The sequence below is a fragment of the Jaculus jaculus genome, chromosome 7 (genome assembly GCF_020740685.1).
Source record: "Jaculus jaculus isolate mJacJac1 chromosome 7, mJacJac1.mat.Y.cur, whole genome shotgun sequence".
Classification (NCBI taxonomy): domain Eukaryota; kingdom Metazoa; phylum Chordata; class Mammalia; order Rodentia; family Dipodidae; genus Jaculus; species Jaculus jaculus.
In genome coordinates this window covers 105,199,498-105,212,897 of record NC_059108.1, presented here as the reverse complement: position 1 = coordinate 105,212,897, position 13,400 = coordinate 105,199,498, and the positions used below count along the sequence as shown (strand labels likewise).

The following is a 13,400-nucleotide window of genomic DNA, read 5'->3' as shown; positions in this document are numbered from 1 at the left end:
AGGGCCCTCCTAGGAGTCTGATGGCCACCTGCCAATGTCCCCTCCCTATAGGAAACTGGATGAAGAATACAAAGAGCGAATAGCAGCCTTAAAGAATGAACTCCGGAAAGAAAGAGAACAGATCCTGCAGCAGGTGGGCAAGCAGCGTGTGGAACTAGAGCAGGAAATTGAGAAGGCCAAAACAGAAGAGAACTATATCCGAGACAGCCTGGCCCTCTCTCTAAAGGTAATCTATTGTTAATTCTGTGATCTAGAGCCCCATTGGGTATCGACCTCAAATATGCCAGCCCTGTGAGAGGGCAAGTCTGTGTGAGGCTCACCCGGCTTCTCACTGGGTCATCACCCACATATAGCATGTACCCTACGAGGAAGTGGATTGCAGGTCTGGGTTCTGGTAGGCTGGCAGTGATGATGCGTGTGGCCTGAACTTCTCACCCCTGCACTTGCACTAGATCCTTGGGGCTCTGTAACTGACGCCCTTGTTCCCATAGCTGCTTCTCTAAGCCCATCATGATCCCAGCCCCTGTGTACCTTTTTGAGTGCACACCTCCACTCTCATTAGATTGTGCCTCTGACCATGACTCTCCTTTAAATCTTGCCGCTCTTGCCTCAGTTGTGGAGGTGGCTCTTCTCTTCTCTGGCCTCACACCAGATAGTATGAATTGAGTAGTGACTGTAGCCTAGGAAGCCTTGGTGAAGTTCTTTGTACCTGTTTCCTAATGTACATATGGGCCAGGCGTAGTGATGCACACCTTTAATCCCAGCACTCGGGAGGCAGAGATAGGAGGATCACTGTGAGATTGAGGCCACCCTGAGACTACATAGTGAATTCCAGGTCAGAATTCCAGGTCTTGGCTAGAGTGAGACCCTACCTCAAAAAATCAAAAAACAAAAACAAAAAGCCCTAATGTACATATGGGCACCATAGTAATACTTAACCCTGTAGCTTTGGTGTGGGTATTATACCACACGATACACATAAGGTGTCTGGAATAGTACAAGTACACGTGAAATGTTTGCCACTGTGCTTTAGGAATTGTTTCTGAAGCGCCATACACTAAAACCCTGAGACCGTCACCGTCCCCTGTCATCTTGTGAATTCTCTCCCTCATCAGCAGTGTCACCACATGCTGTAAGTCCCAAATGCTAAAGTCTCAGTCTTGCCACTTCATATCACTCATCAGTCTCCAAGCTGTGTGGGGGCTCTGAAAGAGCTCTTGGACTTACACCCTTCTTACACTTCCTCAGCCCCTGATTAGGCTCAGAATTCATCATGACTTCCCAGCTGATTAAAGTGTGTTCCTAACAGTCCTTTCCTCCACCTGTTTATCAGAGTGACCTCGCTGATAGTCATGTTGGCACCCTTTGTTTAAAATAGAAAGAAAGTGCTATGTAGTCGGGGTCATTGCGGAAGTGCCCGTCCTCGACCCTTTCTGACCTCGGCTCCTGCTAGCAGCTCCCAGCACCCTGTCCTCTCCTACTGCCTCTTCTCCCAGCTCTCAGGTCCTCAGCACCATATCACTGATGTTCCTCCACTGTGCTCCTCCACACTGCAGGCCAAGTGGAGTTGTCATTCCCATTACATTTACCTTCTTGTTGCCAGGAGATAGAGCATCTTATTACTCATGAATGATTGTGTCTACCTCTGTCTACCTCCCTGTCTAGTCACAGTATCTGAGTTGGTTTCCAGAGCACCAGCAAGTGCCTGACATACAAAGGCTACTCCTTGTAATTTCAGCATCTAAATTTAGATATACTTTAAGAGAATGAAGTAATAGAATTGGCATCTTAGGGGAAGGCATTGTTTTTTTTTTTTTATGTTTGAAATGTATTCTTTTTTACTCCCTCCATATTGCTATCTGAGGGTGTGAACTAGAATAAATTAAAAATATATTGGCTCTCTTTTTTACAAAATGTATTTGAATATAACATTCTTTCAATCAGCCTTTAACACTGGAAAAGAAAATGTGCCAAATGGGGCTGTGGGATGGTTCAACAGTTAAGGCACTTGCCTGCAAAACCTAACAACCCAGGTTTGATTCCCCAATACCAATGTAAAGCCAGGTGAGCAAGATTCATTTGCAGTGGATAGAGGCCCTGGCATGCCCATTCTCTCTGTCTCTTTCTCTCTCTTTGCTTGCAAATAAATTTTTTTTTAAATTTAAAGTACTATGAAGAATCTTTCTAAATGAAAAAAAAAAAAACTTTTGTGAATTTCAGTGAGTGTATTTTATTACACTAATTTAAAATAAACACATAAATTATGAACAAACTTATGTGTGTAGCATTTATATTCTTAACTAAATTTATAAATATAAAGTAAATAATAATATCAATAAATTAAAACTAATTTTACAGTCACTCTACTTTTTATAGTCTTTCTGAGTTCTCTTGCTGGCTGCTAGGCAAAATATTTTGTAACCAGATATCTTTGACAATATATTGAGAATACTTTTATGTTATTTAAAATAGTCTACTTCAGGCTTAGGAAGATGGCTCAACTGTTAAAGATGTGTGCTTACAAAGCCTATTGGCCTGGGTTCAGTTCCCTAGTACCCACAAAAAGCCAAATGCACAAAGTTACACATGCATCTGGAGTTCATTTGCATCAGCAAGAGGTCCTGGCATGTATACCCTCCCTTCCCTCTCTCAATTAAATCACAATATTTTAAAACAATAAAATATTCTACTTCTATGCTGTATAGAAATAATGCAAGCAACATATGTAATTTAAAGTCTACAACCAACCATATTAAATGGTGAAATTCATTTCAAATCATTGAATCCAGTATCTCTAAGGCATAATCATTTTGAAATGGAATCAGTATGCTAAAATCATTGTGAGCTAGGGTTGCCATGTCTGCACTGTGTATTGTATTCACAGCTGTCTTGGTTTGTACTAGACATAGTATTCATGTGGGCTTGTTCGTGGCTAAGATATTGAATAGCAGAATTCTATAAGGCTTTTTTATGGCAGTTTTGGGTCACAAGATAGGTATCTAGTTGTTTAAATTTTTTTTTAAATTTATTTGAAAGAGACAGAGAGAAAGAGGGTGAGAGAGGGAGAGAGAGTGGATGTGCCAGGGCATCCAGCCACTGCAAACGAACTCCAGATGCATATACCATCTTGTGCATCTGGCTTATATGGGTCCTGGGGAATTGAACCCAGGTCCTTTGGCTTTGTAGGCAACAGCCTTAACCACTAAGCCATCTCTCCAGCCCTTTTTTAAAAAATACAATTTTTATTTTTATTTATTATTTTATTTTATTATTAATAATAATTATTTATTATATATTATTTTATTATATTTATGTTTTATTATTGAGAGAGAAAGAGGGAAAGGGTGAGAGGGTATCTAGTTTCTAATATTTACTTTTGTTTCTAGAATATCCTGGCTTTCAAGATAGACAGCTTTTTTTTTGAATTTTTTTTTTTTTTTATTTGACAGCGAAAGACAGAGAAAGAGGGGGGGGATGGAGAGGGGAGAGAATAGGCATGCCAGGGCCTCCAGCCACTGCAAACGAACTCCAGACGTGTGCACCCCCTTGTGCATCGGGATAACGTGGGTCCTGGGGAATCGAGCCTTGCACCGGGGTCCTTAGGCTTCACAGGCAAGCGCTTAACCACTAAGCCATCTCTCCAGCCCGAGATAGACAGCTTTTTGTAATCCACATTGCTTGTATATGTTTCACATAAAATAGTTCAACAATTTACTTATTCACTTAATTTATGTCATTTTTATCTTCCCCAACTTTCTTCAGGAAAACTGTCGTCTGGAAAAGGAGCTACTGGAAAATGCAGAGAAGTTGGAAGAGTATGAGAATCTGACAAATAAGCTTCAGCGCAGTTTGGAAAATGTGTTAGCAGAAAAGGTACACCCATGGGCCTCTGCTCTCCCGCTGGGTTACTCAAAATGCCATTCACCCAAAAGAGCAGAAGCTATGCCAAGAACATTTCTCTTAGGGAATTATTTGGGTGCCTAATAAAAGGAAGTTGTAACTTTACAGGGACATAACTTAGTTTGGTGGTATAAGGGAAGACATTACATGGAACTAAGTCATGATCCCCACCTGAGCTGAACACATCATTCTTAAACATTCTTCCCCTCTTGCAGCTGGTGTTTTGTTTTTTTTTTTTGTTTGTTTGTTTGTTTTGTTTTTTGCTTAAATGTCACATTCCTGTCATACTCAAGACTCTGGGTGATAGGACAAACTGGGGCCTTGAGAATGTGATAGGTCAAAGAAGGGTACTTGAAAAATGACAGCTTTGTCCTTTTCTCCTAGTTTGGTGACCTCGATCCCAGCAGTGCTGAATTCTTTCTACAGGAAGAGAAGCTGACGCAAATGAGAAACGAGTTTGAACAGCAGTGCAGGGTGAGTGACCGAAGGGAACCAAGTGACAAATCTGGATTAAATCTCGGCACTTCCTGGTGTGTGACCAGGAGCAAGGCACTTAGATCTGTGAATGTCTCAACTTCTCTGCTACAAGATGACAAAAATGAGTACCCACCCAAAGGTTGCTGAAAAGGTTTACCGAGTGAATATGTTAAAAGCGATTCAAGCAGAGCCAAGAAAATGCTAAGAATTTGCATGAAGTCTGGCTACTAACACTGTTATTCAGCATCCTGCACTATGAGGAATCAGCCATCTACGTTTGAGTCATCTTTATCTAGCTCAGAAATTGCTAGGGCTTTGAGGAAATGCAATTAAACGCTGGGTGGAAGACTGTGTGGTCATGTTGATATGCTTATCCCACAATTCCCCTTTCCTGATTGGTCACTGTAAACCTGATATGGTGTAACTGAATTTTGTCCTGTGAGATTTTTTTTTTCCTGACTACATTCTTTTACTTATAATATGCATATGAAGAGGAAAACACTCGACCCCTTAGCTAGTGAGCCATTCCCAGTGCTTACCAGGAGAGATACAAATATTCTAATGTGTAACTGGAATCTTGGTTGTTGTTTTTTAACATTTTATTTGAGACAGAAAAAGAGGCAGAGAGAGAGAATGGGTGTACCAGGGCCGCTAGCCACTGCAAACAAACTACAGACGCATGCAGTACCTCGTGCATCTGGCTTATGTGGGCTCTAGGGAATTGAACCTGGGTTCTTTGCCTTTGCAGGCAAGCTCCTCAACTGTTAAGCCATCTCTCCCACCCTTCAGTTGCTGTTTTTTTTAATTAACTCCCATAAGCGTAAGAATTTTTTAAACTAAAAATTTATGTTTAAAACGGTAATTATAACTGAATTCTAGCTGCTTTGGATGAAAGTTTATACTTGAGCAGAAAGGAGAAAAATATTCGTTGCCTTATGAGTTTGCTTCTAGACTCTCTCTCAGGAAATGCACATGCATATTTGAGTAGAATAATGAAATATTTCCACTGCTTTTACAATTGAATTTTGGGTTTTAGTTCTAGTTATATAACATCTGTATAAATGTCTCTAAATTTAATGAATTTATCAGTAAAATTTGTCACTACTACCTCCAAAATTCCCTGACTCCATGTACTTATTTTTGTGACAGCTTCCTATAAAGTGTGCAGTCCACACATTTATAGTGTACGATCCAGTGTCTTTTATCATAGTCACATAGCTGTGTAACCATTGCCATCGGCAGTTTGAGAACTTTCATCACCCCCCAAAAAAACCTCTGTCCCATTTCTCTCCCATGTTCTCCAGCAATTACTGGTCTTTCCCTGTAGATTAATCTTTACCGTTCACATAAATGAAATCATATAATTGGTGCTTCAATTCTTTAAGAGTTTTGAATTTGGTTTGTGTGTTTGTTTTTTTCAAGAACTCCAGGCACATGTGCCACCTTGTGCATCTGGCTTATGTGGGTCCTGGAGACTTGAACCTGAGTCTTTTGGCTTTGCAAGCAAGCTCCTTAGCCACAAGCCATCTCTCCAGCTCCATGAATTTGTTATTTTTGACACTCTCATGCATGTACACAATGCATTTGTGATCCCATTTCCCCAACTACCTCCTCTTCTCCCACTAAAGCCCTTCTTCCCACTGTATCTCTATCCTATCTTCATACATTGTTTTCATGCCCTGAAGACAGCATTCAATAGCCCCACTTCCCTTTCTCCTGCTCTTACATTCTTTTGTTCCTGCCTCCTCTTCCACAGTGTTTCCTGAACTTTAGAGGGTGTGGTTTAGATGTCATGTTTAGAGCTGAGCACACACTAGTCACTTATTCTTGGTAACTTTACCAGTTATGCATCTCTGTATTAACCTCTGCCATTTGAGTAATGAAACTCCTGTGTCCAAGGCTAGGAGCAGTAACCATCTATGGAAACAAATATTGTTCTGATTTAGAAGGCAGTTTGGCATGCTGCCTGATTAGCTTAACCACAGTATTGGGTTCCCTCTAGGGCCCAAATTCCTAACCACAGACTTTTGGCCAGATTTATAGTGCCAAGCAATGTCAATAGCCAATATTGTTTTAGAGGCCTCTGTGGCTCCCCTGACTAACAACTTATTGGGAGGTATCTCATCTCTGGCACTGGGATTTTCAATTAATACCCTATGGCTTCTTTTTAAAAATACTTTATATATTTGAGAGAAAGTAGGTGAGGATGGGCATGTCAGCATTTCCTGCCATTGCAAATGAACTCCAGACACATGAATCACTTTGTTATCTTGCTTTATGTGGGTATTGAGGAATTGAACCCTGGTGTGGCAGACACTGCAAACAAACACCTTTAACTGCTGAGCAATCTTCCCAGCCCCTTATGGCTTCCTGGAGCATCTTTTGTTTGTTTGTTTGTTTGTTTGTTGTGGTAGGGAATTCATTCTGTAGTTTCAGGATAACCTTGAACTCACAGTGATCCTCCTACCTCTGCCTCCCAAATGCTGGGATTAAAGGTGTGCACCACCATGCCCGGCCCTGAAGCATCTTCATCTAACCATGTAGGGGACCTTTGCCTAAACACTTAAAAATTATGTTAAGTTGGCTTAACAAACAGTAGGTTTCCATGTTGCATACATTTCCTTAGTTTTGCGCATCTTCTCACCACGCCCATACCGTTCTCACCCCTTACCCCAATCCCTACTTAAGCTTTTCCCTCCCACTATTACCCCTTTCTATTTTCTTTTTCTTTCTTTTTTTTTTTTTTAAGAAACGTCTTTATTTACAACCAACTATTTACTTTCTTATTCCAGAGCTTCCATTCAGGTGCCTGAAACAAAAGAACACTTTCAGTCTTATGTCCAGATCTCAATTTAAATGGTTCTTGGAAAACACAACAGAATATCAGGTCTTTAATTATCATCAAGTGATCAGTGAGAGAGTTCAAGCTGGGGTGATCATCATGTATACCCCTGTCTATTTTCATGCCCCATGTGTTCTGCTATCCCCCAGATGCCCTCTTTCACCTGTGTGTCTCTTTTTCTGCTTCCCTCTGCAGGCACTCACTCTGACTTATACCCACTAATCTAGAAATTCAAAGCTAGTATCCACATATGAGAGAGAACATGTGGCATTTGTATATCTGAGTTTGATGTCTTCAGTTTATTTCTTCAGTATTCTAAAATTTTCACTGAAGAGGTCTTTTATTTCCTTGATTAGGCTTATTCCAAAGTAATTATTTTAAAGCTATTGTGAATGGGATTATTTCCCTAGTTTCTTTCTCCATATATTTGTCATTGGTATATAAGAAAGCTGATTTTTTATATTAATTTTATGTTCTGGCACTTTACTAAAAGTATTTATTAGCTCTAAGAGTTTTCTGGTAGAGTTTTTAGGGTCCCTTATGTATAGAATCATATCATCTTCAACTAAGGATACTTTCACATCATCCTTCCTCATTTATATCCCTTTTATTTCTTCTCTTGTCTTAGTGCTCTTGCCAAGACTTCAAGTACTGTATTGAACAGGAATGGAGAGAGTAGATACCCTTGCCTTATTCTTGAACTTGGACATCCTTTCAGATTTATTGTTTGAGTTTCTTGTCTTTGAATTATAATAGTCTTTGTAAATTCTAGTTATAAGTACCTTATAATTAGAACATTTTTTTCTTATTTCTGTAGGTCATCTTTAGTTTCTTGATATTTTTTGTTGTTTTGTTTTGTTTTATTTTGTTTGTTTGTTTTTCAAGGTAAAGTCTTACTCTAACCCAGGCTGACCTGGAATTCAGTATGTAGTCTCAGGGTGGCCTCAAACTCATGGCAATCCTCCTACCTGTCTCCTGAGTGCTGGGATTAAAGGCATGCACCAACACACCTGGCTCGATTGTGTTATTTTTTAAGCACAAAAAGTTTTATTCCAATGCTCTCCAGATTTTCAGTTTTTCTTTTTGCTTGTCTTTTTAGTGTCACATGTAAGACTCATGTTTACTTCTAAACTCCAGGTATTACAAGACCAAGTGGATGAACTCCAGTCTGAGCTACAAGAATATCGTTCACAAGGCAAAGTGCTCAGGCTTCCCTTGAAGAACTCACTGTCAGAAGAACTTGATGTTGCCAGCAGTGGCATTGAGCCTGACCAAGGTAAGCATATTAACACACCATCTTTTTGACATGGAGTTGTGTGTTTTAGTTGTTTGTTAATCTTCGTGGTGTTTGCATTTGACGTTTCTTTTGAGAACCAGGGCTGAATGCAGCATTGCAGAACTCTGGCATCCTGGAGTATGGGGAGGGAGATAGACTTTGGTGATGCTCTGTTCCTGAGCTGTTTCACTTGTGGTCTGGTTATTTGTTTGATCTTGAAGTCTTTATTATAATATTTCCATCTGATTTTGGTAATGCATTAACAGAGGAATGAAAGACATACATAAGAGTGCTTTATTTAAAACAGACAAGCAAACCATTTGGCACCCAGTTTCAACCCTGAGCTGTGGCTGGTTCCTCCTACCCACACATGTCCAAGTGGCATGAGGATGGTTTAAGGGAGTGAGCCAGCTGTAGACCGCAGAATCCATAACTGATTTTCTTATGCTGGCTGGGCTAAATGCCTGTAATGCCTCTGTAGAAAAACAAGTAAGGTAAGGGAGAGTTGGCTGGCTATGGCTTTGAGGGAGATTTAAGTGATAAGGTTGGAGGGCATACTTATTTGAAAACCAGCTTATGATCACTCTCAGCTCTTTCCCTGGTGCCCTGCCTCTTTTCTCAGGATGTTGTGTTTGAATTTCAGCACGGGCTTGTATCCATTCTCCTGTTATTTATAGCTTCCCTCTGCCACTTGATTCTTACAAAGATGGTTTATTCCTCCCCTTACCTACCTACTGTAGAATCAACGGATGGTTAGGGAGGAGATGCAAAAGGACACAAACCCTTTTCTCTGATTCTTGACTTGCTCCCTATAGTCAAAGGTGTAAGCCAGCTGACTATACCCAGCATGTCAGAATCTCCTCATAGATCCATAATGCTCTGCCATTTTACACTGGCTTATACCCATGTGCTATTTCCCAGATGGGGATGTGCCATGACATATGAAGAGATAGCCCAGGGCAAGAGTGTCAATCCTAGCTGTTAGACCTATACTGTGCTCAAAAACACATTCCATCTGCTGTGTATCTCTGTATGAAAAAACCATTTTGAGACCTCCTGTGTTAAGAGATTTCTAGTATTTTGCATGAGCTCAGTCCTCAACTTCTTGTAGTTTTAGTGCCCTTCTTGGTCCTCACTATGGGCTGTTGCAAAAATAAATCCACATGAATGAGTTGAGTACCTTCACCCGAAGCTACCTGTGTCCAGATTCCTAACCCATGCCCTGTTTTTAGCTGACAGTTTAAGGCAGGGATATACCCACGTGCCAGGAAATTCATGACAAAAACCAATCTGCTGGAAAATTGAGTGATGGGTTAGGCATCTTCACCAGTGAAGGTGACAAGGGGACAAGACATAGCAGTAAGGATATGATCCACTGCCTCACGGCCCCTCTCTGCTCATTTGTCACTCAGTGGTGTGGGGGTGGATAGAAGGCTGGTCAGTTAGAGCTGCCTCACGCTGTTCTCTCAGCACGTATGCTCTCATTAGAAAGAAAACTCATTTAAGCAGTTCCATACTTACTCTCTCATGTATTGTTCACAAACAAGCACTGCACTAAGGTTTGGTATACTGCCTGCCCATGAGACACTGTTCATCTTCATTTTCTGCTTCCACTAATGCCTGGAAAGCAAAGAAGATACTCTTTAGTAGCTCACGTCTGTGGCAGTTCCATTTGAAAATTATTCCTTAACTAAATGGGTGCACCTCTTCAGATACGAGATCTGTCAGTGAAGGAACCTGTGGCAGGATCACTGTCCCCTGTGTTTGCAGAGCTTGCCTCGGGAGAATGCAATGCGCTGAATATGAGCATCGAGGCGGAGCTGGTCATTGAGCAGATGAAGGAGCAGCACCACAGGGACCTGTGTCGCCTCCGGCTGGAGCTTGAAGATAAAGTAAGTCCCGCTCACCTCTCCTTCTCTCCGTTCCCCTGAGTTCTGACGGCATGTGGGGCACTCCTGTTGTTTTTCTTCCTCTCTTCCTTTCCTTCTTTCCTTCTTTCTTTCTTTCTTTCTTTCTTTCTTTCTTTCTTTCTTTCTTTCTTTCTTTCTTTCTTTCTTTCTTTCTTTCTTTTCACACAGGCCAGCATTTTCTCTGCATTTCTTCTCGAGTCTGGCAGCTGCCAGGAACTTGTTTAGTCAGGCAGAAGGTGAGGCCTTTTCCTCTTGAGAGTCTCCAGAATGTAGTTTCCTCAACTCTGCATATAATAATTTAACAATTACATTATTTTCAACTTGACAAAAATTTTAATTAAGCCAAAAAAAAACCCACTTTGATATAGCGTCACCTAGCTAGATTAGATACAGGTTGGCCTCCCAGCTCTTCAACTGTGTCTTCCACTTACTTACATCTTCTCTTTCACTGTTTTTTGGGTTGTTTTTTTTTTTGGTTTTTCAGGGTAGGGTCTCACACTGGCCCAGGCTGACCTGGAATTAACTATGTAGTTTCACAGTGGCCTCGAACTCACAGCAATCCTCCTACCTCTGCCTCCCGAGTGCTGGGATTAAAGGCGTGCGCCACCACACCCATCACCATTTCTTGAGTGACCTTATCCTGTAGCCAAACAGAGTGTTTCAGTATGCTCCGTTGACTCCGTGTGTCCTTCTGTTCTTGCTGTGACAGGATTTCTTTTTGCCTTTGCAAGGTCTCTTTTCCTCTAGAATTTACATCAATTGTTGCTTTCTACATGAAGCCATTTCTGGATTTCCCACCACATGTGATTTCTCTCTCCTCTCCCTAGACTACATTGTAGCTCTCTTTTCTGTACCTTTTCATTGTATGTTTTGCCTTTTAGCCAATGTACATCTAGACCAGCTGCCTTGATGGCACAGATAATGTCTTACCCAACTTTATGTTTCCTTGTGGCCTGCAGAGTATCTTACAGGAGCTCAGTAAATACTTGAATTGAGTTAAATATCTTAAGGCCTTAAGTTTGAGGTTGGAAGGATGTGTGGGAGTCTGCTTAGGGTTAATAGAGTTATTGAGAAACTAATAAAATTCAAGTTAACAAAAGCAAACCCAGCTTCCCAAAAATATTTTATTTCAGGTGTTTTGGGACTAAGTTAATTTCAATCAGAAAGAGAGAACTGAGGAGTGGTCTGTAGGATGGGATTTCTGCTGCACCCCGTACCTCCCTCTCCATCACCTGGTACTGAATTGTCTTGTGGTCTCACTGTCTGATTTAGGTGCGCCACTATGAAACACAGCTGGATGAAACCAGGGCCACCTTTGCAACAGAGCAGGAGACCATGAAGCAGAAGTATGAGCATGGTGTGCACACCTTGGAAAAACAAATAAGTGACCTTAGAAGTGAAATCGCAGACCTTCAAGGGCAGGCAGTGGTGCTGAAGGAGGCTCACCATGAAGCCAGCCGCAGGCACCAGGAGGAGAAGAAACAACTCCAGATGGAGTTTGATGAAGAGAAGACTTGCTTGCGGGAACAGCTGCGGCTGGAGCATGAGCTAGAGCTCAAGGCCAAGCTAGAGCAGGCAGAGGAAAGCTTTCGCCAGGAGTGGGAAGGCTTCGCTCAAAGCAGTGCCTGGACAGAGGAGAAGGTGAGAGGCTTGACTGAGGGTCTGGAGCAGTCTTACCAGGAGCAGCTGCAGAGCCTGGTAGAGAAGCATGCCCTGGAGAAGGAGGAGCTGAGGCGAGAGCTCTGGGAACAGCATCAGAGGGCACTTCAAGAGGGAAGGTAAGGAAGCGAGGGGAAACACAGCAACCGAGCCCTGCTTCTCAGGAAGGCCCCTTCAAAGAGGCCTGGAGAACCGGGGGGCAGAATAGCACACAGCTTGAGTAGGTTCTTTAAATTTTTTCAACCAGTTTTGCCCCATGTTTACCACACAAGCCTACCATGTGGCTGTTGAAACTCATTTTTGTTTTGTTTTTGAAAGAAGAGGAAGAACCTGTTCTTGGTATTAAACTTAACTGTATCTTCTGAGGCTTCAGATGAGGATAAAATGATCCGAACATGGTACCTTCAGTCCTGTTGTTTTCTGAGGAAAGCTATTTATAGAATGGATTCTGGGCAGACTTATATTTCCTCCCAGTTATGAAATGACACTTTGTGCTCACCTTATGTGAGATTTCACGTAGCTCGGAGGGCTTTGGAGCCCCATATCCTGGTTAACATTCTGATACTTTATTCAACAAGAAGCAAAAGCAGAAGGAGTTGTTAATATCCCTTACTTATGTGACTAAAATCCTACAATGCCTGCTTAACAATGAAGGAATGAGCTGGAGAAATAGCTTAGCAGTTAAGGCATTTGCCTGTGAAGCCTAAGGACCCAGGTTCGATTCCCCAGAACCCATGTAAGCCAGATGCACATGGTGGTACATACATCTGGAATTCATTTGCAGTGGCTGGAGGCCCTGGTTCACTCATTTCCCCCTCTCTCTTTCTCTTTCCAATAAATAACTAAAAATAAAATATTTTTAAATGAAGCAATGGGGCAGGAGAGATTTCTCAGTGGTTAAAGGCTTGCAAGGTCTCATGGCCGGGGTTCAATTCCCCAGTATGCACATCACATGCAGCCAGATGCGCAAAGCAGTGCATGCATCTGGAATTCATTTGCAGTGGCAAGAGGCTCTGGTACACCCATTCCTCATTCTCTTTCTACTTGTAAACAAATATATTTTTTATTTTTATTTATTTTTTTTATTTTTTGGTTTTTCGAGGTAGGGTTTCACTCTAGCCCAGGCTGACCTGGAATTCACTATGGGTCTCAGGGTGGCCTCGAACTCACAGCGATCCTCCTACCTCTGCCTCATAAGTGCTGGGATTAAAGGCGTGCACCACCACGCCTGGCAAAAATATATTTTTTAAATGGAAGAATGTTATAGTTCCAAAATTAGGAGAGATATCAATATGTATTTGATAATTCAGTGTGAAATGCCAGTTTCAGAATTTGA

At 41.6% G+C, this 13,400-nt stretch overlaps 1 protein-coding gene and 1 non-coding gene across 6 annotated transcripts in view; one reads left to right on the top strand and one right to left on the bottom strand.

Moving 5' to 3' along the window:
• Window positions 1–13,400, top strand: part of Nin (ninein) — a 127,873-nt gene that overhangs the window by 66,362 nt on the left and 48,111 nt on the right. For all 5 annotated transcript variants that reach the window (XM_045153767.1, XM_045153768.1, XM_045153771.1 and 2 more), the window contains 6 exons: window positions 52–226; window positions 3,763–3,873; window positions 4,285–4,374; window positions 8,357–8,495; window positions 10,266–10,387; window positions 11,678–12,183. In XM_045153767.1, the coding sequence (XP_045009702.1) occupies window positions 52–226; window positions 3,763–3,873; window positions 4,285–4,374; window positions 8,357–8,495; window positions 10,266–10,387; window positions 11,678–12,183 (1,143 nt within the window). The remainder of the gene's footprint in view (window positions 1–51; window positions 227–3,762; window positions 3,874–4,284; window positions 4,375–8,356; window positions 8,496–10,265; window positions 10,388–11,677; window positions 12,184–13,400) is intronic.
• LOC123462578 lies at window positions 7,254–7,328 on the bottom strand. Its single transcript, XR_006638376.1, has one exon. It is a non-coding gene; the product is annotated as a small nucleolar RNA SNORD81 (small nucleolar RNA).